At 39.4% G+C, this 27,748-nt stretch overlaps 1 protein-coding gene across 4 annotated transcripts in view; it reads right to left on the bottom strand.

The window, feature by feature from the left end:
• Window positions 1-27,748, bottom strand: part of FHOD3 (formin homology 2 domain containing 3) — a 386,114-nt gene that overhangs the window by 31,156 nt on the left and 327,210 nt on the right. For all 4 annotated transcript variants that reach the window (XM_082288796.1, XM_082288793.1, XM_082288794.1 and 1 more), the window contains 5 exons: window positions 24,413-24,571; window positions 16,651-16,833; window positions 11,934-12,053; window positions 11,298-11,459; window positions 774-964 (listed from right to left, as the gene is read on the bottom strand). In XM_082288796.1, the coding sequence (XP_082144922.1) occupies window positions 774-964; window positions 11,298-11,459; window positions 11,934-12,053; window positions 16,651-16,833; window positions 24,413-24,571 (815 nt within the window). The remainder of the gene's footprint in view (window positions 1-773; window positions 965-11,297; window positions 11,460-11,933; window positions 12,054-16,650; window positions 16,834-24,412; window positions 24,572-27,748) is intronic.

Raw genomic sequence — 27,748 nt, 5'->3', positions numbered from 1 at the left:
AGGAAACTAATGAATTCACTTCCCTTCCACTGCAGTTGGGATTTCTGCTTACTTATGGCACAAACCCTAAGTCATTACAAAAACAAAAGAAGAGCTGAATCACCTCCTCAAGTGTATACCCACAAATTTGGGATCATTTGAAATCCAGTTCTTAATTTTGACCACAGCAATTTGGAAATTATCCAGAAGCTGGAAAATCTCTCACAATCTCATTAAACACAACTGCAAATCCTAAGGAGAGGAATCTTAATTCTGCCTTCAGCTGTATAAGCATAAAACACATAGTTGTAGATCTTGCAAATAGGAGTGGTGCTGCCTACAAAAGAACTCATTGTACAAGACTGGTTTCAGCTTCTGCCTATGACAAATCTGTCAATAAAACTTCATCTTTTTGCTACAGTCTGTTCTTGTTTATCAGACAGTAAGCCAAGCCCCCTTAAAAAAAATCCAGGGGCAAATAGAAAATCTCTCAACTTAACTATAAAGCTGCTAGTTTTTGGGGACTAGGAGGCAAAAGACCCAGTTATTGCACCTTGGGAATAAATGATGGCCTGGATGATTGCTTTTTCTAGTCAAAAATACAGACATTTCTGGACTGGGGACCTTTCTTCAATGGAGACTATAACAAAGTATGCACCACATACAACCTGGCAACATTCCTTGCAGGAATGGGCATTAAATGCTTATAAAACACATATTTATGATGTCATAACTTATAATTTTATCAAGTAATTTACTATCAAGGTATTGCTGTCGCCAACATAATTTTGTACCTGTTAATTATTCTTCTATGAACAATCTTTAGGATTATGATTCTTTCTGCACAATCTTTAAGAAACTCAGACATTTTTTGCTTTAGACTTGGCTTCATTTCATGCTTTGCTATAGCCTTAAGGTGATCCCACGATGCTTTGCACCGTCTTTCCATCTGACACAAGTTTTCCTGGAGCTGTTCAAAGTCAACCTGAAAAAAGAGAAAGGAAAAGAAAAGGTAACACTTGAAGTGAAAACACTGCAGTTGTGTACTTGGATATCCGAATAATGCAATCCCTGTGTATGAAAGGGTCAAGGTAGTGGCAGCACAACACCAATTTACATTATTAGTTATTAGTAAAACAATAGAAATAGCTTTCTCTATCACACCACATCTAGGCATGTAATGTTAGTAAAGAAAACCGAAAACAAAGAAATACCCATATACATACATTTGGTTTTATTCTTGGAGGCCTAACAACTAAAGAAGGGACAATAAAATATTGTGATGTTTTTCCCTTGCTAATAACTTCAAGTCTGCACCAAGCAACTGCATGACTCAGTTCTTTCTGAGGTAATACAAAACTTTCTCTTTTTCTTAATCCTTTTCTCTACTACTCAAAGCTTTTTATACCCTGTTTACTGCTCACTGTTGTACCCCGCCAACAATTCTCCATTTTAGGAAGCACTTGGATCTATTCCCTAGTCATGCACTGACTTGTTAATAGATGATCTAGTTCTAATCACAAAATTCATGGGCCAGAATTTTTTAAAGCTGTATTGAAAGTATGTGTTATTTAGTGATCTCAGCACTAACTTTCATCCCTTGATATACAATACGAATTTACTGGCTTGTAACAAGATCATGTAACGACTCTGAAAGTCTCTCAACACAGTTAAAATAAATGATTGCACCTTACAGTAACATTCATCAGGATAGAAGCCAACACATTCCACAGAAGGCGAGTGAGAGCTTCTCCTTTATTCATAAACCAAAAAAGGTGTTCAAATCGCGATACTCTACAGAAGACACTCAGGATGTGTTGCTAACAACTCAACAAAGTGCATCAATGACCCCACAGCACACAACAGATGAGAAAAATAAAACTTCCCAACATATTCTGGAATTCTGAGGAAAGGAAAAAATTATTTTATAATACCACTTCACAGTTCAGATGAACGCAAGCTATAAAATACAGACTTAGCTCTCAGATTCTAAACACATCAGTGCTTGGGATGTTACAGTCTCCTACTCCAGTTAATTCCTTAATGCTAAATGAAAACCAGTGTCAGGGGCAGGTTTTATTTCATTCTTCTTAGCTGTGTGCAGCATCCGCTGCTGAGACCTATATCGAGGGTAGCCATAAGAAATGCATTATTATTAAAAAGCTCCTGGTATTGGTTTGATTTGTTTTTGCTGTGATTTATAAAGTGATGAATTTTTCCTCTTCACAAGGAAATAAAAACATCCTTTGATCCACTCTGCTATTCAGAAAAGCCCTGCAGGCGGAGCAGCTGTGGGGTATTTGCTTTCCTTATATCCATATCAATGCATATGTTTAAAAAACCCCCCGTCCTTTCCAGGTCAGTATTTTCACTGTTGATGATAAACACATTGCTGCTCTCCACAGATGGTATATCTAAAACACACGTGGGGAAAAATACTAGCATTCCTGTTAAGGAAAATTCAAGATGTAGGTCTTCTTAGTAAGAATTATCCAACTTGGTTGAGGAAGCCTCTCCGCCTCTGCAGCTGAGAAATTTAAATTCATGACATTTTATGACAGAATGAGTTTTAATCTATCAAAAAGCTCTGAGGTTCAGACCTGTAGGAGTTCAAGAAACATCTTTATAGAACAACAAATCTGTGGGGAATGTGGTGAATTCCTGGCCCCTTGAAATGTGCCAAAAGTCAGCACATTCACAAGAGTGGGAAGTTCCAGCAGGGACGGGGGATGGCAGGTTGGGCTAAGGGACACTCACGAGTTTTTTGAGCACAAACAAAAATTCAGGCCTCTAGGGAAGTCCTAAGGAGACTGCAATAAGGTGAATGCCACCTGAACTCTCCTGGAATGAACCTCTGTGGAGCACAGATGTGCTCAAGCAGAAGTCTTAAACTCCTGGAAGGAGTAAAGCAGGAACTCCAATATAGGATAATGTACCTGTGTATTCCCACAGGCAAACTGTGCAGTGCCTGAAAGACTGTGCCAAACCTTCATGAAATCTCTTTCTGCCAGCCCTCTAGTGTTTGCTTGTGGACAGAAAGGAGTATACTTGCATAAAAATATCCTCCTGTGAAATATTAAGGTTCCAATTTTCCTCAGGGACAGTAAGGTACCCCACCTGATACTTTGTGAAATGCTATTTCACCAGTGCCAATTTTGTGTGTAGACACAGAATACATTACATTTCAGTCTGCTCCAGGTCTGTGGCTCTGCTTAGGGTGTTATATACAAATATAACACCCTAAGAGTGATGAGAAATCCCAACTACAAGAGATCACCAACTACATGTTCATAAGATAAGGTGAACAAAAACTTGTGTGGAGTAATAATGACAATTAATAAATATATTATGCATAAAGAAAACATTAAAAGGCATATATAATATCATACTACTTCTTTGCCAGTTCATGCAGCATTGCCAAAGGAGCATGGATTGCACCTTCTGATTTATGTGCTTATTTCCAGCACTTTACTACAAGAATTAATGATATGTAACAGTAGAGAAACATGCTTCCTCTTTTTTGTTCTTTCTTTCTTGAAAGGAAGGATGCACCAATTCTTGCCTGCAGCTGGATGGTCGTACCAGGACTGAGAAGGAATTCAGATGAGTTGTGGCTCCAGGAGAGCTCAGCGTAGGAGGTACTCAGACAAGAACTGCTGTGGCATTATTTTATAACTGTGTTCCACTGAATAAAAGGAAGCAGTAATCTGAAATAGTCACTACAGCTTTCTTGCTGGACAGTAGCATACAGATGTTGTATCTGGCCCAAGGATTTGGAAAGATATATTATTCTTCTTCCTCTTCCTCCTCCTCTTCTTCCTCCATATGTGCAAAACACATGCAGCTTGCTGGTCCTGCTTATTGTTACCTTCTGCTAAAATTTTTAAAATGAATACTTGTTTTTTTCTGCAGGAAAAAGAATGAGTGGTCTTAGACTGTTATGAAAAATAAGAATGTCCTTTCTTTCAAGCATTATGAAATGTTTATTTTAATTTGCAAACCAGTTTAGAAAAAGCAACTTTCTAAATGGTTCTGGGATATATTTGATGTGTTCCTCCTTTCTCCTGCCAGGTTCCTCTCCATTCACAATCACACTAGTTAAAAAATAGTCAGAACTATCTGTATCTGTAAAATCTCTTGCTAGGCCCACTGTTCAGTCTTCTGAAAAGTGTCTTTGTAGACATTGTTGCATCAGAGTGGAGTAGTCAGAGACAGTATATGCAAACAGGATGTAAAGACTAATTTATGTGACAAAAGCCCTGCAGAGTCAGCCTCAGCAAATCACTGCCCTGACTCACTAATGGACAACTTTAGAATTAAAAATCTATTTTTCAATTTAACACACCACCATATTTTGCACAAATGACTCAGACCAAAGAATAAAACCTTCCAACCACATGCCAGAAACAACAGCATTCACTTTAATCACTTTATATTGCTATTTACTGCTCGCTACCATAGAAGCAGATGACTTTGCCATAAGCAACAAAAATAAAAAGAATTCTACCAAGTTTCTCATTCCACTGGGCTGAGAATTCAGTACCTCATGACACACCTACTGCCCAAACAGCTTCTGTTCTCACTGGTTTTCACCGGACTCAAAAACTGCCACCACCATCAAACAGCTCAGTGTTTACTTCTCTGCTCATTCAGGTTTCCTGAACACTGGTCCTTACAAGGCCTATTTTTTTCAAGTTCAACTCCGTCCAATATCAGATGCCATGTATTAAAGTTTAAAAATTTCTCATTCATGAAATACTAGACCATGCTCCAATCATTCAGGCAGGACATGGATCAGGGAGCCTTTCTGGTCTTTGGGCTGGGATGTTATTTGTCTGTGTGGCCACAAATACCTCATGGCAACACAGGAATTGCACACTTTATTATTTGTTGGGAGAGAGGAATGGCTGCTTTGAGGAAACATTGGGAATTAAATGCAGTAGCTCAAACCTAAAGTGCCTTCCACTACATATTCCCCAGGGCAGCATATACCACTCCAGGTATGCACTGCCATGCACCACAAACAACTGCAACCACTGTGAGATAAAAGGCCATTTTTCTTCAGCATTCCCTTAGCTGGAATGTGCTTTACAAACACGTTTCCTCTTCCAGCTAAATCTCCTATAGTCTTTGAGCTAAGCTCCCCCACTATTGCAAGTACAACACCATCCTAAAGTCAAAGATGCTGCACCTAAATACACTCACGTTTCCTGCCTCCTGTGTTAACATTCAGCTCCTTAACAGAGTCAAAGATGTCACAACTGGATTGAAGCAAAAAACCCAAAACAAGTAAATGAATGGAAACTGATGAAACACTTCTTTTCAAAATCACTGTATCCAAAGTTTTGTTCTGAAGGCCACTGAATAACTTATTACATGGCCTCAGCACTCTTGTGTAAGATTTCTATTGCTTATTGCTATAGCTTGTTTCTTTTAGTGGTGAATATATAAAATCCAGTTATTTTCTAAGGAAGACCTGGATCACTGCATTTTTATCTTAGTCACAAGGTGCATTAAAAAAAAAGATTGTTGCTTTCACAGTGACAAATGTTGCCTCAAATTCACAATAAAATGACAACTATTTTATTGTACCTCATAGAAAGATAACCACACACAAGTTTTCTCTTCTCAAAGTTCAAGACAGTTTCTGCAGCAGACCACAGTCTAGTCTGAGCTGTTTATAATGTAGGGTCAGACCGTTCATTCTCACATTATTACAGGGATGCGTTCTGGCAGGGAACATGAAATCTTCCTCTTTTCCTGAGTTGGTTCAGTGCCAAAGGAAATTCTGAGAATTGCTCCTTGCAAACACACTGTCATCTGGGAGCAGCAACCTTCTGTGGCATATGTTCAAAACTCTGTCTCCTCTAATATTTCCAAACTGGCTTCCTTCACCAAGTGTCACAAGAATTATCCCAAGACCACCGTTAGTCTGACTTGCACACTGTGGGCATGCATTTTAAGCAAGATAGGTGCCAGCTCTCAAAAGCAAGCAATATATAAAGAAGGCTCTGCCCAGTTATTTCAAATTCTGGGGTAAGAGGTGGTATCCTGCAAAAATAATTTTAGAAATGAGAACACCTGAATCAACCCACTAATGAAAAATTACAGGACAGAGGTGGCAGAGGTGCTTAGTGAGGTATGACCAGATGAGTCTGCCCAATTATATACACACCTCGACTGCATTTTACTTCACTAAACAATATCCTAACTACATGGGATCTTTTTGCAGATGCTGTATGGTAGTTCCCACAATCTGGGACAAAGGGCAGCAACACCACACAGTGGTGACGTAGGTCCCTTCAGATGGTGTTATGTCACCTGCAACAATTCCTGCAGTCTTTTCACCTGGAATGTTACCATCAGGCACATGTGCTGAACTTCATCTGCTCTCTTTGAGACAGAACCTCAGAGTCTCATTTGCCATGGAAGCTCCTTCCCCCTCGCTCCAGTATGCCCTGCAGCCAACAGGACCTGCCCTTCCCTGCTCTGCTTTCACCTCTGCTCTTGCAAGCCCGTGCCAGGATCTGGGGCAGCTGCTGGCATCACAAGGAATGACTGCAAGAAACCTTGCATTCCTGGACTTCTTTTTTTTCCATGGAAAATAATTTGACTTTTGGCATTTATTTTTGTTTGAAATAATGTAGGGGAAACATACTTGAATGATAACTGCACACAAATACTTTCTGTCAAGCGGGACATGAGAAACCCCACTGAAAGAGTACAGGAGGCAGCATGATCTTCCCTACCTTTTTTTTTTTTCTTTTTTTTTTATCCTTTCTCTGCTTTCCAGTGTATCAGGCAGAAGCTACAGCATGTCAAATGGCACTTCTGTTCCAGCCAGCTCCTTTCTCCTCATGCCTCCCTGCCAAGTTCCTCGGAGGGCAGGCAGCTGCAGGCTTCCTTCTCCCCTGCATACACCTTAGTATCATCCTAAGTTCTTTCCTATCAGCAATCCTTGCCCCCTGCCGTGTTGCTAACATTTCCTAATTCTTACTTTTACAAGCTGCCTGCTTCTCCACTGCCTAGTAGCTGCAAGGGTCCTGTGCCCAAGTGTCTTGCTGCAGGGGTTAAAAACCAGACAGAAGTTTAACATCTTGTAAGAAGATTAAAATCAGGGGAAGAAAATGACAATTATAGTTTCCTCTATGGAGCTGACCAGCTTTCATATGCACAGAGGAAATATTTATGGGTTAGAGAGAGAAGATGAACATTTTTAATAAGGACATATTTTTTATTCACTAACAGAGAAGACACTGGGGCTGAGGCAACCCCTCCTTAAGGAAATTTCTAGGAACAAAACTGAGTTTAACTGCAGAAATCTGAGGGTCCACTTCAGAATTAGGTACATCAGTTCTGGTACAACTTCAGTGAAAAAAACAAATTAAAATATGTTAGAAAATAAAAAGGACAAGTGATTTTAATCATGGGTTACTAAATAATCAGTGCTGTCCATGATTTTATAAATGCTTTTATTTATCTAGAATTCTATTTTTTCTTTAATTTTTTCACTTGTGTCTTGTTTTTTTTGGTGCCATTTATGACTTCAGTCCTTCAGTAAAAAGCCAGAAGTTTTGGAATAATGATACCATTTTGTTTCTGGTCTTTCTAACTCCTTTTTGATGAGGCAGCTTGTTTTCTTTATGTTTTTGGTTTTTTTTAATGAACTAAGGCTCAGGAAATTCTTATATGATGTGCATTTCAGGGGAAGGGGCATCTCTATTTATCTATAGGATGGAAATTGTTTAGCCTTTGTGGTTTCTGAAAGATGTTTGTAGGCAAAACGGAGCTCAAAATACAGCCTAATCCACAGTGAAATATTAGTTCTCCTTTCCTGTCAGCTTTCCTAAACCAAGATTTCGCCTTGTCTATGAACATTCCCTTGAAGAAGGCAGCTTGGATGGCTTCCATGTCCTAACTCTTTGATTTGTGGCAGCTACGATCAAGTGGGAATAGAGCTTGTTACAGTAATCCATCAGCGGTTTAACACATGCAGGAACATCCCAAGGAGGGAGACCTTGGGCGACACGGGGAAGGTTAAGGCTGTAATTTCTCTTAATGTGATTTTGTCTGGCCTTTTTAGATTTTTGTCCGCTTTGGGCAGGGCCACTGGAGCAGCAAACCACAGACTGAACGACTCTGCTCAATTTTGCACGCTCTTAGACCTAAATTCTTTTTTTAAGTGACAGCAGTAGGTTAAGCTTTCTTCCACTTTCTATGACTGAAAAATAGAAGATCCACTTGAGATTACACCATACATGGTGGTAAGGATTTTGGACAACAAAGGCTCTTCTCTTCTGTGGTAATTTTTCTTTTTAGCGATTAACTTGATCCCAATCTAAGAAAAAAGTGAAATAACTTCTTAACAAAGAGAAGAAGCAGGAAATGAGAAACCAATATACCTAAATGCTAAGAAAGTAAGAATCACTCAAATCAAAAACAAAAATAAAAAACATAAGAGAAAGTTAGAATCTTCCAAACATGAGAAACCAAACTCACTGGAGGCAATAAACCAGAGCTTAAACATAGGCTGTACAAGAGGAAAACTAGGGGAAAAGAGATGGAATCTAAAGAGAAAATATTTAAGGATATAAAACAAAAGCCACAAATTCCTTTATGGTATCAAAAAAAAAGAAAATACATAGGAGGTCCTGGATCACTGGGGATGAAAGAAACTGAGGAAGATAAAAATTAGAGAAGGGAATCAAGATGACTTCTTCTCATCCAACTTCACCAGAGAGGATGTTGGGGAAAAACGTACTCTGGTCCTCCTTTCATTTTTCTGTATTATATCTTTAATAGATGTGAACTAATAGCAAGGTTTGAAACCTTACTAGCAGAAACACATGTTGGAGAGAGATGATATCTTACAAAGCAGTAAACAAGTAGAATACAGTAATTCTGACATCAATTAAAATAAATTGAGCTGCTGGCTAAAATGAGTATGAATATGTATGAAACTGTACTTGATAACATGGAGAATCAGAGGATAGCAAAAATTTCACCTATCCCTAGAAAAGCAGCAAAGTTAATGCAGAGGTCCAGGTTTTATTACTGTATCTGGTAACTTGGCTGAAAGGATGAGTGACAGGAAACTTAATACATCAAAAACCCCACTATATTCTGAATGTTTATAAAATAGTGAATAGATAAGAGTAAGTAAAGAAAATTACACTTCAACATCTTTTCAAGAGCCTCATGGGAGGCCACCTATGAAGTGTGAGGTTAAGAGGGCAAAAGAAAAGAAGGTATACACATTGATTCTCATTTGTTAACAGGGTTAACAGCAGGTGTCTCATGGTTTGGCCTTCGTATTTCAAAATTATCTGGAAACAAGGAAGCACATCCAGAGGGTAAAATCTACAGATGGCAGGAAATTACTCAGATTAGTCCTGACTGAAGATTATTAGGGGTTTGAGAGATAAGCAGTAAATCTTCTTCAGCAGATCATGGTCACTGCAATGAAGTGCACAGTGCACTGCAGCATCCGACTCCTTTGAGAGCTCTGAATGCTCCATCAGCTCAGGAGACTGCCTGGATGTCCTTGTGAACTGCCCTGGGACAACAGGTGTCCGAAGGGTAGCAGCAGGCAAAGAACACAAAGAAAACCTCAGGACACCTAACAAAAGGTAGCAGAAGCAGAATGGACAAACACAGTAAGATGTAACATTGATTAGGAGAGGCTGGACTACTGTGCTTACTATTGTTTAACACATTCCAAAAAAGTAAGATGGAGGAAAAGTGTGGAAATGGTCTCATAAAAAAAAAAAAGATGTAGGAGGATCATTTAAGACTTAGGGATCTGAGCAGCCTAGTTTAATTTGGTCTTCCACTGAAAAGGGTGATAGATCATATGACCTTCAGAGATCCTTTCCAACCTAAGTTATTCTGTTGCATAAAGAGAAAAAAATATTTTGACTGTTCAGTATATTCAGATAGTAAATCCTGAAATTGGCAAATTGAACAGCAGAAAAAATTAGATTATGAGTTCATTGTTGCAAGAACTGCAGCAGGAGCCAAAATAAGATTTCATTTTTGCAGTTTAAAAAAAATTGTATTATACAGGGTTGTTTGCCCCCACCTCCTCTCCCAACATCCAAATAAGGTGGCCTTTGGAAAAGAAATTATTCCTCTATTTGATGCCCATAATGAGAATGGCCCATGAAATAACATTTTTCTAGGAAAACTCTTTCATCCCCTTAGAAACTTGTTGTGCTCTTCTGTCAAGCAGCTGATACTGGCCACTGTCTAATCAGGACACTGGACTAGATGGATACTATAATTATCTGCTGTAATTATGACCAGTTCCACATGAGACATGACTCTTGAACAGAATTTTTATTTTTGCTATCTCCCATGTTTACTCCAATGATCAAGTAATGTACTGTTCTTAAGGGTTATTCATGAAATCTCACACTCCAAGAGATTCTAGAGTGATTTTACAGTGTTTCTATCATGCCTACTGGCAGCAGTAATAAATAATCTCCATGCCACATTGAGCCACATACCAGATCTATGCATTAACCAGGGAATTAAAATTTTTTGACAAGAGGTTCTGCCACAAGTTTCCTTTATTTCTATTTATGTTCCCTAACTCCTAACCATGAACATTATTTTCAAGAGGAGGACTGAAAAGGAGTACTAAAATACAGAAAACTTTACTTTGGGGGTGACAGAGCACTGGAACAGGCTGCCCAGAGAGGCTGTGGAGTTCCCTCCTCTGGAGATACTCGAAAGCTCTCTGGACTTGTTCTTCTGCAAGCTGCTCTAGGTGAACCTCCTTTAGCAAGGTGTCGGACTAAGTGACATGCTGTGGTCCTGTCCAACCCCAACCATTCTGTGATTCTGTGAGTAAAACCAAGTATTTCAAGGACACTTTAATTCTGGAAACAATTTTATTAGTAAAAAATTCATTCCTTCCATTGGATTTAAAATACAATCAGGCATCTGCCTTAAAAAAAGAGATTCCCCCAAACCATGGAATAAATATATTTGAAGATACTGGTCAAATAAAGTTTTAACCTGAAAATAGATACTAATAGTTATACACATTAATAATGTACATTGACATTAAAATGGCTGTCATAACTAATGGCGGCCTAAGAGTGCACTGATGAGGGAACCATGTGACAGACAGAAATAAAGTTCAGAAGAGAGAGTACTGGCATCTTTGAAATTCAGTGCAAATGACACAATGAACACACATAAATAGTGCAGCAACCAGGGAGGATCAAAGAATAGAATAAAATCTTAAATATTTCACTTCAAAAAGGTGTTATAAAAATGTACATATAGATGTATTTACCTACTGGACATACCTTGGCTGACCTAGTGATGGCCCCGATCTCTGAATAAAGATCAGTGCTGTCAGGGAACTTTTCTACCACCATAGTGCAGACGTGGTGCAGGAGGGACTGTTTGTGCACTGTGTCCTTGACTTCTGGAACCTTCTCGAGGTAGCTCAACTCAAAAGCTTTGGCCTGTAAAGGAAAAAAAAGGAAGAAATTAAAAATAAAAATGCTTACTCCTTCCCATGCAGATTAGTATACAAAAACGATGACCAATGAGGGGCAGAGGGGAAAGATGAAGAATCCTACAGGAGAGGAAACTTATTGCTTTTATTCATTTTTAACTTGCTGAAGACTAGGCCTAAAATGAGTCCATCTGCAGCGAAATGACCCACGACACAGTTCTCACAATTTGAATGGGAAGCATCAACACGACACGTAAGCACTTAAGGGAGTTACACAAGAAGAGTGCTTAGCTCCACATTTCCTTCAGATTATGCTGAAAGAGGCAAAGAGCACCTTAACACACAATAAAAAGCACGTTCTATTCCCTAAATTACTCTTCTGGTACAAAATAAGTAGTGGGTTGCAATTTTCATAATGATTTTGACTTCTGTTTTTTTGAAGGAAAAAGCTGCAGGGGAAATGCTGGGACATCAGGCTTACGTTGGTTCCATTCAGGAAGTTCCCAATGGCTAGTAGAGTAGAAAGGATAAATCCTAAAGTTTTATTGTGCTCCAGTTGGTCCATTCCCTCCTTCAGGTCTAGCAGTGGCTCTGCAACTTCCTACCATAAGAACAGAAACAAGACAGTGAAGGTTAGTTTTTAATTCTATGGTTTAGATTAATTGCTGCAAAAAGTTCCTGAACTGGCGTCTTGCAGAGTGTAAACTGGCCATGTGTGCTGGCTTTCTTCCACGTTCCAGCTAATAAATCATATGCAAGGACAGCAAAAAAATACATAAGATATTTTCCTACTGTTATTCCTTTATGTATGCAATTGCCTTACTCGTCCTGGGACTATCCAGTGATTCCAAACAGGAGGATGCTGCTGCATTTCAGTTAAATGCATGAACACACCCAAGCCCCAACTGATAAAAAAGCTTCTTAAAACTATTTTTTCTAATCTTTGAACAAGAAATGAAAAAAGTTAGAAACCCTGCTGACTTGACATTTGTAGCTCGACCCTACAGCTTTCTTTAAATGATGGCCACTTCTGTGTTTTAGATATGGTTTTGTGCTTGTGAGAATTTAAAACTGAAAAAGAAGTCTGCTGTAAACATCAAGCTTTACAAATAGTCTCATTTTAATCTTTTAATTTAATGCATCTTCCATCCACACATGTTATCTGAGTACAGATATGCATGCTGATAAGGCTTGAAATCATAAATTCTGTTCCATCACCTCAGGAAGTGAACTACACCAGAGTTCAAAGGAAGAGAGTGAGGGTAATTGAGTTGTCAGAGCTTATTTCTAAGTCTGTGTGAGGCCCAGGGTTATTTATTTTGTATGCACAGTAACAGTTGACATTGTTTCTATCTTCAAATGCCATTCTAAGCATCCGTGAGCAGTATTCTTTTCACAGAATCATAGAACGGTTTGTGTTGGAAAAGACCCGAAGATCATCCAGTTCCAACCGCTCTGCCATGGGCAGGGAGACTTTTTTTCCCAATTTCCCCAATTATTATACTCTTTATGAGCCAAGAAGCCAAAATTAAGCTGCTATTTTAGACCAAGAGGCAAAGTAACTGAGAACTTCACTTTCTTGGAGACACACAATGGTTCCTTCAAGAACTGTAGTGATATTTTACCATAAAAGCTGAATGAAACACCTTTCTAGTCACTACAGAGCAATCTGTCTTTTGAAAAGAAAATGGCAAATTCAAGACAAATTAAGAGATGAGATAGTGAGCTAAGTAGTTGATACATCAGAGGAGAGGTGATAAATAATCCAAGATATTATCAAGGTGAACTAAAATCATGAAACTGCTGCACAGTATTCTTTGAGTTGCTTTAAAGTCAGGGTTGATTTAGGTTTTTTTTGTTGCATTATGGGATGAATCAAACTGCTCTGCATCTGTGGTAAACATGGGCTTCTGAACTATTGTACTTGGATCAATTTTCAACCTGTCAAAAAAACATTCCTAAAAGATTAATTTAGAACATTTTCCATGTGAATAAAAAGGTGGCATAAGAGGCTTCCAAAGCAGGCCATACTGAGCCCTTCATTTAGCTATTTAGACAAGTTATTTGAGCTAAGACTTTATTGCACATACTACACATTTATAATTACTCTTTATTTCTTATTTTATTGTAGGATTAAAAAACAATAAAAAAGAGTATGCAAGATATTAAACAATCAGACAAATTTCTGGTTTTTTCAAATTTACCCACTCTTGCTTCCTATAAAACTCACTTTCTACCTAAAGAGGGCAGATAGGTAAGGCAGAGCTACCTCATATCCTTGGATACCACATTTTTATTTTTCAGCTAAAAATTAGGATTGAATGAAATTTGAGGATTGGTCCACAACTTCTGTCTGAAAGACATCTCATAAAGCCTGATAAACGTCTGATGCACATGTACAAATGAACTCAACTAATCGTACTTTTCTCATTTCTACACCTGCTTATATTAATTTTGTGATCTTTTAAGTTGTCAGAAAAAAGGATATATTTGTCTGCAGTGATCTTAATTTTTAAAAAAATCTTATTTAGGACAACCAAAGTTTCTATTCCTTTTTCTAAGACCCTTTGAGATAATAAAATTTGACAATATCTGCATCATAAGTAGCTCCATATGAGGAATGAGTAGCAACACACTGTAATTTTTTTTACCTCTTTTGTCTGTGCATTTAAACTAGGATACCAAAAGAAAGGTGAGAAAAATTATTGTTCTGCTAATGACCCTCGGTAGGCATTTAATTAACATTTCAAAGCAGCATACACATTATCAAGCAAATAATTTGGAAAGGGTTTTTTCTTTTTTTTTTTATTTTCTATAGACAGCAAAGAGTGGAGTATCCAGTTCAGCCCCTCACAGTCTGCAAATGCTCCTTACAAATGTACCCTGACTTGCTTTAGTTAATTAAATTCAAGCTAAGAAAGAAGATTTCTATCATTATGCCTGGAAAGCTTTTCATGAACATAAAAAAATATATCAATCCATTTCTTGAAAAATTCTTGTTCTTTTCTTTCAGGTTGTCAGAGATGAAGCTAAGACCTACTTAGGCCGAACACTGTTCTTGGCAGGTTAGCAGAAGAGTCTCATGTATGAGAACCCTGGTCTTACCAATAACTCAGGTATTTCACACTGTTGATACCAGGAACCATCTAAAACTTCCAGCCTCATGGAAATAACAGTATTCATATCTTACATAAAATATATGTGTGACTTGGTAGATAATATGAGTGCATTCTGAACTGCTATGAATTTTCCTTATTATGAAATAAGATTTAAAAAGAAAAAATCCAGCAAACGCCAGACTAAAAAGAAAAGGCAAAAACCATGGAGCTAAGTGATTTTGGGACCTAAGTTTCAAGAAGGGTTTGCCCTTTTGCAGATGGATTTTCTGCAGAATCATAGTTTCACAAACAGAAGAATGTTAGCAGCTCATGGGTCTCTTATTACCATAATCACTAATGCAAACTACTTCATTTTAAAAAACCTGAATATGCTCACAGTATCTCACTTCAGTCTACATAACATGTGTGTTTACTGGTTACCTGGAACTTAAACTCTGACCTTAACCTTTTGTTACTGCAGACACACAGGTGCTTGCTCTCCCATGTACTCCTGATGTCTGATCTGTTTCTTCCTCCTCACCCAACTAAGACCCAAGCTGTCTGTCCTATCTATGCTTGTCTGCTAGGCTTATCACATGCTCCTCTTACTTTATCACAGTTATCACATGTTACTTCCTCTACCATTTTCTGCTAAGTACTGTGCTTAGTCCTGTCTGTCTTCAAACAGGGATAAAAATGTTGGTTTTATCTTCACTACAGCTATTGCTTTAAGTAATGTAAGTGTTTGAGGTATTTTGTACTAGCATCCATTCTACATGAATTTCAGCTGGCAATAAATTAACTAACTTTGTGGCAAAGCATCAGGAAAACTATCAGAATTTCTTTAGCTTTTAGCAGTGCTTCAAATGTTGCTTTTTGACTGAGATGACACTAGAAATTCTAGATATATGTGGAGATTAACATCTACAGCTAACTCAGTTTATGTGAAAGGTACAATTTAGCCTTGTGGTAACTTCAAAACAGAATAAATAGCTGTACCAGAGTGAAAAAAAATCAAACAGGCAAAAAAGTATTCATGCCAGATACAAGTATTTTGCTACACAAGTCAGAAATGTAAATGGCTAAGACTAAAACATTCCAAGTAAAAATCCTGACTCTGATTAGTGTGATTGCATTTCCTAACATCTAAGAAAATTAAGTAGAGGTTGAGTAATCTTGATAGTATCATCTGCAAATCAATCCACTGTTGTAACAACTCATTAAATAACCATTGCTAGTAAACATACGGCATTTTCACAAGCACGTCCCACTTTTTAGAATCCATATCACACAAACTTACACTGATTTTTCAATACACACTTGTGTGCAGAGATAGATATACAAAACTAATATGTAGAGGAGAGAGCTGCTTTAAGGGCAATGCCTGTGGTATGCACCAGAAGTGCAGCCAGAAGGAAACGCCTGTGCAGAGATGCCTGAAAGACCTTGTGAAAGGCAGCAAGTACCTGAAACCCTACACAGTTTCATTCTGCTTCATCTGTGCACTAAAATTGTACCCTCTTTTTGAAAAACTTTTGCCTGTGATTCATCATTCTTGACAGACACCTCAATTATATTATTAGAGTGTTCTTTGAATGAATGCCATCTGTAGAGAAGGTGTCAATAATTGTCTGTGACTAAGCTGAACTGTCTTATTTTTGTTTAGAATTTTGAGAGCTATAAACAAAAAAAAACCTCAATGGACGGTGTTTTCCTTAGCTCAAATGGATGTAAGATCAATATCTCATGATATAAGACTGAATATAGTAGTCCTCACTCAATCTTTACCAAATATTCTGATGGCTCTGAAGTAAGAATTTCCTGAATAACAATATCTGGAGAAGACGTGGCAAAGATTTAGCCCTCTTCTTTGTTTCAATATCATTACTGACTAATTAAAGGAAGGAAGACATAATCTCTTAATTGTCTTTTATAGAAGGAAGAGATTATAAAGGATCATTTTAGCTGTTTCCTGGCTGGCCACTGAAATAAAAGTGCCCCATTTACCATTTCCTCAAAATGTCCATATAATACCAAGGTCACAGAAAGATGAAACAAAGCCTCGGAAGAGTCTCCACCCGACTCCCTCCTTTCCCTCACCTTTTCCACTATCTCATAGTCCATCTTGAAAGCCCAGAGCTGGAGCCTGGCAGAGAGTTCACTGATGGAGGAGAGGGTGAGAAGGAACTGCTCAGCACTGCCCAGGGGGACATCAGGATTCGCCAGCTGTGCCTCCTGGATCTTCTGCTTTTCCTCCTCGGTTGGGATCATGGTCAGGATTTTCTGGACAGGGAGACAAAAGGCAGGCATCAGTGGTGGGGCTGAGAGGAATGTGAGGGCTGGTTGCTGGGTGACCCCACAGCAGCCACAGTAGAAGTCCTCAAGTCCCTGGCTGTTAAATTAGGACAGCATGGTAGTAACCAAGAACTGACCCACTGCACAAGGAAGTAAAATGAGGACTGATGTCTCACACACCTGCAGTTTGTTTAAAAATGTACCTGGATTAAAATGCCATTTTGTTCTTTTAAAGTCTGTATTCAGTAGATATGGCTAATCATGGGATGAAACACCAAAGGAGACAAAAGGAGATTGGTCAGGACTGATCTCATCAACTTTCACGTTTAAGTCAGAACTTAACATCTTTTCGCAAATTACGTATGGAAGTAAGGGTAGAAGGAGAACAGTTTTGTGGCCTGTGTTTTACAGCAAGTCAGACCAGATTTTAAGGTCCCTTTTAGCCCAATATCTACAAATCTTCTAGCACACTTGTAAGTATACAAGGATAACTTGAGACTCCTGTCCCTCGCTGTTCCCATAATTTCTGACTTTTTGTTCAGTCTGTTTTGTTTGTCTTATGGAACATGGAAACTATTGCAGCTTACTAGGTCATTCCTAAAGATTTCACCCTAAATGACAACTTCCCAAGGAACACACATTGAATTTAAAGCTGAATTATGCACTGCATAACATATGGTCTTTTTTTTTTGTATCTGAAAAAGGATCTCAATATTTTCCGTTTCTGCTGACAGCGTGGCTCAAAATATTTAAATTTTCCCTTTAATTCATGCATTTTACAGGCTTGTTTAAATGTGGCAGCTTTCCTTCCCAAAGTATTGCTCTCTAAGGTATTGTGTCTTAATCAGTTTTTAACACAATAAATGCACTTCAAAATAAAAAAGAAAAGCAAAACAACATAAAGGCATCAGATAAGTTGAGGTCTCTATCCTACTGATAAATGCCTCCTTAAAGCAAAGCAGATTTTTAACACAACTAATGTTTATTCATCTGAGGAATGACATGTTTTTGCTGTAGCCATCTATAATGATAGAGGCTGTTTTGAAGGGGAGGAGAGAATAATAAAAATACAGCCAAAGAGCTATCAGACCTGCCAATCCAAACTACAGCCTTGTTCCAATACTGGACATAGCCAATTCATCAAAGCAGCACAACTGCCCCCTCCCAGCACCAATAGTTCCCCTGGCTGTTTGTACAGCACTGGAGCTAAGTGTGGATGGAGAGCAAGGGACTTTTCCTGGTCAATCAGGCGAAGAACAAGAGTTAGGCAGGCAAATAATGTTCAGTTTGTTGAATTGGGACTTACTTAATTGCAGCCACAGCATTTGCATTGCTGTCCATTTTCTTCTGTTGACTTCCATAAACATAAATAAAGAAGCATTTCTTTCTGTTAATGATGTCTCTCTCTCTTGCTATTTGTTGTTATAAACAACAACAACAACAAAAAAAGCCCCCTTGCTTGGACACTGCAAGATTCTGCCTTAATAAATTAATATCTGAAGTAAAGAAAAAAGAAGAGGAGGAAAATGCCTCAAAGCACTCTGGTGCTTTTCCTTAGCCTGAAAAGGACTGCTTGGAAAATATTCTGATGTACACCTGTTCCAGTTGACAGCATTTGTGTATTGATTTTGAGATGTGCCATCCATCCATCCATCCATCCATCCATCCATCCATCCATCCATCCATCCATCCATCCATCCATCCATCCATCCATCCATCCCTCCCTCCTTCCCTCCCTCCCTCCCTCCCTCCATACATGCTGAAATCTGTTACTTGGGTCATACCTAACATAAAACTAGATTTATAAGTAGCTGCTTCATGGCATTTCTCAGTGCTGAGCCAATACTCATCTAAAAATTCTCTTAAAAAAACCAGACTAAGCCTGATACTTATAAAGAAAGGTGTTTTGCAGTGTCCCTGAAGGAGTCATGCACCTGAGTGCCTACTCCTCTCCTCCACAACGAGAAAGCAAATGCCCTCAGCTGAGACAGGGCAGCTTGCAAATAGGATCATACTGAACATCCATACATGGAGAGTTTAGCAGTAGCCATGTGATGGATGTATAAATGCCTCTGGTGCATTTTTGAGGGCTAACACTGCAGCAGTATTCTCAATTGCCTCCTACAAATAACCAGGACTTTTGGCACCTACCCAGGGATCCCACAAGTATTTTGTGGTGGGGCAGTGCCTTCACTCCAGAGATTTTGTACTGCTTTGGGGCATTTTAAAGAGAGCAGAGAAACAGTAACCTTTATTTCCAAAGGGACTCTCCTCCTCCTTGAGCTTTATATAAACATCACAAGATAGATGGAGCTGACAAAAGCATTCGAGTCCAAGTTCTGCAAGGCTGCTGAGCTGAGTACCATACTATGTGAAACAGAGGATGCCAAGCAAAAGAGCCTGTGCTTGTGGTGCCAGCTGCTGAGGATCAGCTCTGCTGCTGAAAGCCATGCCTTGGTGGGGCCAGAGCTGCTGGCAGGTCTCACACCATCCAGGGTGCAAGTGACCCCATAACAATGACCTCAGCACTTCTCATCTGCTTGGGCAAATAAGTCTCATCCTGATGGTCATCATCCTTGGTGCCCCCCTGAGCAAGTGGTGAAATGCTCCTCTTCTTGATTTCCACTCTATGACTAATTTGAGCCATTTCTTCAGTGCTGGAAACTGATGAGTACACCATCTGCCACTTTATTATTATTTTAATTTTTATTACTATTATTTTTTGAAACTACACTAACAGTAAAAGTAGCATAAAATCACAGCAGGGCAGAAGGTTATTGGCACCTGATGTGACCATTAAATCACAAATAGCTTAGAGTCCAATCATTAGTTCATATTGCTCTCCCCAGTACACAGAATCCCAGAGTGGGTTACATTGGAAGGGACCACAGTGGGATTTCTGGTCCAACCTCCCTGCTCAAGCAGGGTCATTGCAGAGCAAATGGCACAGGATTGTGCCCAGATGGTTTTTTAATACCTTCAGTGAGGGAGACTCCACAGCCTTTCTGGGCAACCTGTTCCAGTGCTCGATCACCTGCACAGTGAAGAAGTTTTTCCTCACATCCAGGTGGAACTTCCTGTGCATCAGTTTCTGCCTGTTGCCTCTTGTCCCATTGCTCAACACCACTGAGCAGAGCCTGGATCCACCCTCTTGGCACCCTCCCTCCACATACTTAAATACATTGATACGCTCAGCTGGCTGTTCTCCAGGCTGAACAGGCCCAGCTCCCTTGGTCTTTTGTAACTGAGGTGGTGTCAGCAGCCTTCAGGTGAATTAAAGAAGAATTGATTATTAACAAACCCTATGCTCATATTCTCTAGTATGTGTGACACATGTATTTCACCTTCATGCATTCTCACACAACTATTTGGGCCAGAGTCTTATTTTTTGAGGAAAACCAGTGCACAAATAATGGAGGAAAATAAGTAAATTTTGCATTAGATAATGGATCCTAATTATTCTGCTGCTGAACTACTTGACCCAGCCACCTGCTTGTCCTTTCAGCAAAGGGATTGAACTACTTATTTCCTGGACTCTGCCATCCTGAGGTATAATCTCCAAAAGTTCCAAAGAGGGAAGACCTACAAAAGCAACATATGGCTGAGGTTCATGGGCCTCAGTGTGGGATGCAAGGAAGCACCTAACCAGTGACAGCAAATAGCCCAGAACCTCTGAGAAAATTAGGTGCTTAAATTTTCTCTTTCATGACATACTGGGACTTCTCAGTATGACAAGGTTGCAGGGGTGTCTTGTCTTTTGTGTTAGGCTTCAATTGATCTTACCAGGTGAATAACAGACTGAAAAAATTAGTAACTCAAATATCTGTTTGTTATTGTTGTGTCCAAAGCTTTCTGTGGCTTGAGGACTACGAATACATAAGCTGCATAACCAAATACACGTTAGTGGGTATTTCACCAGGTATTTGACAGGCCTCAGGAGACAATCCAACCCCTAAAAGGGTCTCTCACATTTCAGCTTCCCAGGCAGCTGTTAACAAGACCCATTGCTGGTTTGCATTACCTGTAGAAACTCTAAGAAAATATAACAGCCTATGAAGGTCAGAACTTTACAGTAAGGGAGGCTGCCTGCACTAATTTTATTACAACTCTTCCAAAAATGATCCAATTCTGAGAAGAAGCTGCATCTAAAACACTGATGGCCATCCCTGTAAATCAGGAACTGACACCATTGCCTCAATCAGACCACTCTGCTTCCTCAACACTCTACAGAAATACATGAACATGTCATTGCTGGTCACAGAAAGTCCAGATGATGTTTTGGTTTGCTGCAAGAAGAGAAAGTGTGGCATTTTTTCTTTAAATAAAGTCTGAAAAAGATTAGGGTTGTGATATGCTGACTGTAGGTGTCTGGCCAGAAAGGTACCACTGAGGTCTTTCTCTCTTCTGTCTAGACTTGTGAAAAAAAGTTTTCTTTCAGGTCACACGAGCTAGCCTCATCCCATCACAGTCTTACACAGCACTAGCTGAACAAATTGAAAACTGCAAATGTTGATGTACCATGTCAACAATCAGAATAAAAGTGTGAATACCTTACTTATTTCCAAAAATCAAATTGTGATTTTTGTTTATACATGTCACCATCTGGCTTTTTAACACCAAGCTCTCATTTCTTACCCCCTTTGACATCTCAGGGCTACCTAGCCACTCCAGACACCTAGACTTCAAATTACTTATTACGGGTATGGAAGGTGTAGCACGCCTGTAGAGGTTTTTTCATTTCAAAAATGTACTAAAAACCATACCTACTAATGCAATCAACACTGCATAGCATCACAAAGCTATACTGTAAAGCAGAAAACAACCCATGCTAATTTCCTACCCTAATTTTTCTCTGCTAAATTAATCATGATCTTTGGTATAATTTGGTTTTGATCCACGTTTCCTTACTGAGCAGCCCTTTATAGAGGGATCCACTCATTTCCTTCTCTACAGACAAGCACCAAGGACTGGCTTGTTGGACTCCTTTCCTGCAGTTGCCTCTGATAAATAAGAATCACGTGCCAGGATTTTAAGCTTGCCTCTTTTGCTTAACTCAGAGCAAGACCTCGTCCATGCTAAGGAGGCAGTTCTTTATTCTGCAGTGAGCTCCAAGCTGTTTGAACACAATGAATGCCAAGCTTTCAAAGAAAGGAAAACACAAACACTTTGGCAAATGTAAGGTGGCAAAATTTTTTTTTAGCTGGACTGGCTCATGCTTGCAAACACACAACATGCATTCCTCTGAAAATACGTCTTAAACAGTGCCTGCTTTGCATACTAAGTGGACTATATCTGCCTTTTTAGTGTCATGGCCCCACTTTCTGCCTTTTCTCACATCTCAGGGGTACCTAACCACTTTAAAACCTAAAAATACAAAACTTAGGAAGAGTGGGTTTTAAAACAACTGGAGGATTTTTTCCACTTAGTTATATCTTTGAAGTTAAAAAATAAAGTATGGATTACTAACAAGAGTTCAATGTCAAAAGCAAAGCAGCATTCAGCAGGATATAGGGCAGCAGTGGAGGCTCTACTGGACCTACTCCTCTATCTATGGACTTGATGATGAATTGGGCTATCACAAACTTGTAGCCTGCAGCCCACTGCACCCCTGCCTTGCTGCTAGCACTACTGCCAGCACTGCTTCAGTCTACTGTCCTTAAAGGAATCACTAAGGTCAGTTTTAAGGTACCATTTAATCCACCAAGGTGCAGAACTAAAGCCACACACACAGTCTTGTGACAGTGGCAATGCTCCTCAGCAAAGGACACAGCACAGAGCTGACTGCCAAGGCAAAGGATGGCTCAGGTGACTTTTCACACTACGGGTGCTCTGCTCTGTGTTGGATCTGACAAAAGCTGAAGACGATCCTAAATTATAGCTTCTCTGAAATTTTAGCAGTGAATGTTATGTTGTCACTGCACACATCTCTTTTCCTGCTCTCTTCACATACCTCTCTTCTGCTTACTGGATGTGACATCTCTTCTAGACAATTACTGTGCAGAAAGGCTTTTGAGTACCTACTGTGATACAATTCTTTTACTTCAGCAAATTGCATAATTTTTTTTCCATACCAATCCTGCCTCAATCAACCCATAGATAACCTATCAATTACATTATATAAAAAATTGCTGTATTATTGGTGGATTTTTAATAAATGAAGCTGATTCTTACATTATTACTGATTCATTCAAAGTGGCTACCAATTATTTCCTTACATTTAGAAAACTTTCTAAAACCAGAAAACTTTCTAAAAATCTAGGCTGAAATGACAACCTCTCGTCTCTCTACGCTAACTTTAGGGCTAAAGCCAATGAACAGAGAAAAGAGACAGAAAACAAAGCTTGTCTACACTGTAGACCAAAGGAGCAGTATGGAAAACTGAGGCAGGGATCTGCTGCAAACAGTGGGACTCACAATGATGCCTTTTTGTGTCAACCTGTGTGCTACCTGGCCAATTCTGCACAGCTCAATCCAGCCCTCTCCAACACTTTAAAGCTTAGTAGTACAGACTGCAGTGGTGGGTACATGGGCTGGGTCATGAAAAATTACTTTTTTAGAGTGATCTGTCACCTTCATAAAACAAGTGAAGTATGCATATAGAAAATAAGTAATACAGCTTTGGGAAGAAACTATATTCTAGCAGGGATAAATCAGGCCTTGCCTTCTAGCTAGAAGGATCTTTTGCCTTAAGCATTTCTCTTGCATGTAACTGTTGGCAACTCCATTCCAGGAAGCTTTCCTCATTTTCTTTTGCAGTCAGCAAGGTGAAGGTGGAAAGGGGGGAATAATGAAACACAGTGCCAAACCACTGAAAGGTGATTGTGAGTTAATACGTGACCTCTGATAGCCACTGGATGAGATTTGTAGTTGTGCAGATTACTTTTACTAGATGATACGGGCTTATTGAAAAAAAAAAAATTGAAATGAATACAACCATAATGAAAAAAAAAGTGGAGCCACAGGCTTCTTTTACACTTCATAGAAGAAAAATGTTTTGATAAAAAAAATAATAAACAGAGCTCATCTTGGATCTTGGTAAGAATATCTGCAAAGTCAAACGTGTAGTGGTAAAAATTACATCATCTGTAATCTTTATACCAACTGCTTTTCTTCAAACAACAGTAACACAGAAATGCTATTCTGGGCAAAACTAGTCACTGTATTTGTTTTCCATTAGATATACAATCTAGAATGACTCCAACAGCTATCTGGGCACGAAATTTATTAAACCCTGTACCAGTTGCATCAGCCTTAGTAACTCACTGCCTGTTTTTGCTGCTCACAATATTTCAGTCAAGCTTCAGATAATACTCTGAAAAACCTGACAGGAATTAACACCACTGCTACTCAAACAAAGCAGATAATCTATGATCACTGAGCATGCCCAGCCTCATGATACTTCATGCTTCTGAGCCCACTGCACCAATTTCACAAATTTCGACACTCAGACATGACATAATACATCCCTTCTCCCTCTTCCATGACCAGTCTGGCCTGTACCATAGGCAACATGGGAAAAAATAGTATTGAAAATGCAGACTTGAAGACATTGACTATTCTTTCTTACCTCTATTCCTTCCTTGTTTAAGGCATATTCGTCAAAGTTCAAAATAGCAGTCTTGATGGTGCGGGGAGGGGGCAGCACAGTCAAGCCAATGTTAATGGCGTTGCTTCGCTTTGAGTCCAGCACAATGATCTCCTGTCGCTTCCCATCCGCAGCAGTTTTCTTGGTAAAGAAGAGAACAAGGTCATTATTCCTCTGATCTGTTTTATAAAGGAAAACTCACTCCTTTCACTAATGACTTCCTCCACTCAAGAAAGCTGATACTGAATGCAAATCTAATTTATTTGTAGGCATCAAAACAAGCTGAATTCTTGTAGCACATCCTTATCCTATCAACATGAGCTGCCAGGATTCAATCAGAGATCTGAATGCTGCTGTGCAAAGCAGAGCCAGTCTGACACAGCAGTCCTCACATGGGGCAGTCTGGGGCAGGAGCCAGTCTGAAAAACACCTGAAACTGTCTCTGCCAGCTCAGAGCTCTTCTGTGCAGCAGGACTGGGCCACACAGGACTGGTGGGGCAGCAGCTGGGCAGCCAAGGGCTCCAGGGCTCAGTTCCCTGTTGGATGCATTAATATGGACCCTCTCTCACTTGTGTGGCTGGCTGGGAAGTAGAGCAGTTCCCATCTGCCTGCCAGCATTCTCCCATGTTATAAATCCACCTCTGGCACTGGCAAAGGAGCCATAGGTGCCTTTCTGGAGGCACTGGCATGGTTTTCTGACCACCAGCTGCCAGGGGAAAATTATTCTACCTCGCTGCTCATGATATGTCTGTCAAGTTCTTCATAGATGCAGAAAAATTTCAACTCTCATGATTTTTTCAAAGTTTTATTTGAGACTATCCATGTTCTTGGATCTTACCTCCAGTATAAATAATAATAAAATCACAAAGAACTGGCAACATATGCTTTAAATTCCATTCTAGAGTAGACTCAAGGAACTTCTTTCTCTTTCTCCCCATCCTTACAGTGGCAAAATGTGAACCAACTATGCAAGGGGACTCGAAACCCACTTATATGGCATAATGTAGTCTTGAATGTGGTCTTTGCTTTTACACCTCAGCATGCCTCCCTCTCTCTCATCGTCCCATGCTAGAAGGTGTCTCTTTGGTAACTACAGATGTCGTGCTGGGTAGCTGAAAGGTGAGAGGACTCTGCTCCTCATACTCGGGGTTTTTTCCTTCCTCTGCATATATGTGAACACTGTAAGCATGTTTTCTGTGGTTCTTCTTCCTTTGCCCTATCAGAGACAGGCTGAGGAATGCCGACAAGCACAGGAGTGTAAGGAGAAGTCCTGCACACTGATGTATCAGTCTTGCATCTCTTGTGGATTTGGGGAAAGCCCAGGAGGAGACTTACTGCCTGAGTCTCAATCTGTGTTCAGGATTGTTTTTTAGACTACGGAGCTTTGTTCTTCACTCTCTTTGGGTCTGCACCACAGACACCGACACAAAAGCACCCCTCTGCCAGGCCTACATGTTTCTGAACTGGAAGTTAGTAAAAGTGATTTCATCAAAGCACCTCCAGCTGTGGACAGCCCATAATGGGGAACGCAGCTGTATCATTACAAAGATACTTTTTTCTGGCATAGCTCAGAACCTTGCTTGCACAGGAAGAGGTTTGCCCACCCGTTCCTACAGCCTGCCCAGCACCTGTGTGGTACCACAGTCCTTTCATCATACCAGCATGACTAACGTGGTATGATGCAACTTCTGTGGGTGCACGGGACTGAAGGCAAGTGCTGTTTACAGGAGCTGGGGAATACCATGTGTATGATCTGAGAAAGTAATAAGAGGGTTGTTTTTTTTAAACTTAGAAAGAAACAACAATTTTGCAGTAAACAGGATAAATTTTAGGAGAGCAAAGATAACATCTGTTTTCAATGTTTTTTTATCAGTTCTGTCAGAACTGATCTCTTAACACCTTAGAAGTATCCCCAAAGCCTTCCTGAACTTTCCCTTCTTTGAGCAAGGGACTCCTCTTGTTTTTGGGGAGCTACCTGAAGGATGTGAGATGCAGTTCCTCCTTTAAAGCAGTAACTTTTACTTCTGGAGCCACTAATCACATTTTCAGGACCACAGTTAGTGGCCAAGACAACATTAAAACCAAACAGGGTTCACCATAGACTGCTTCCTCTTGAGCTTGTATTGCACTAAGCCTTTTTTAAACCACCACTTTTTACCTTGTCCTTTGGAACACTGAATTACACAGCTCCAAAGAATTTATGCAGAAAGGAAAAGGCCAGGGGAAAGGAGTTAAATTTAGGCTTCCCACATGTGGTATGGGTAAGTAAGCCTCAAATGTGCAGCTCTGTTTTTAGGCTCCCAAGTCTGACAAGAGAGACATATTCATTTGGGGGGCACAGGACGCTCACGGCCGGGATCATTGCAATCCCAACAGTGCACACGCTCCCTAACAATGAGTTATGAAAGACAGATGAGCTGCACAGGGCATGTGTGCATGGAGGTATTTTCCAGAGCTGTAACTGCTTGTGGGATATAAAATGTTGGGGTGAGTAACCCTTTTCAAAAACAGGGGCTGAAGAGATTTTAAATCCCTTCTGGGGACGACATCTGAGTTCCAAAGAAATCATTTCCAAATAAATAAAAGGATGAAGAAAAGAGAAAGATTTTACTACTATGAACTTTACTACCTTACTGCTAGGAAAAGAATTGCTTTTTGTCTGCAATGAAATTGCACATATGGAAGTGTCTGACTTAAAATAAGCTACAACTACTAATTTCTATTACAATATTTGGTGACTTTAATCTATGCTTCATAAATTCATTCAGAAAATGACTTAAGATGCTTGAGGGAACAGTGAACTAGTGCACCTGATTTTATATTTTAAAGTATCTGTATGAAGTGTAATCCCTGAACTTCTGAATACTACATATACTATATTATTAAATGTAATTACAAAAGTAATTATAAAATACAAACATACCAGGTAGTATACTCTGTGGAAAACAAGCACTTCTGTAATCTATTAACAATTACAGTGAATTTAGACCTTTAGAAGACCTAACTGGCCACATTCCCTTGCCTCTGTTGAAGACTAGGTAGTCCAGATGGATTATTTAAAAACTGTTACCATCCCACAGAATGTGATTTGTAGTCTGATGAGAATGTAGTCTTAAAAATGCCTCTTTGCTTTAATTAATATGGGAAGCAGAAAAATTTAAAAAACTTTTCAAGTGGTCATATCCATAAATAATTATATATGAGCATCAGCTCAGAAGTATGTCCTGCCTTTAAAGTTGCAGAAGTCTACATCAGTAGTACAAAAAAAATCTCCCTTAATAGTGAGATGGCTTTCTTTTTTTTTTTATTTTTTTAACT

The sequence above is a fragment of the Coloeus monedula genome, assembly GCF_965178545.1.
Source record: "Coloeus monedula genome assembly, chromosome: 1".
NCBI classification, from domain to species: domain Eukaryota; kingdom Metazoa; phylum Chordata; class Aves; order Passeriformes; family Corvidae; genus Coloeus; species Coloeus monedula.
This window is presented reverse-complemented; position numbering and strand designations above follow the sequence as displayed.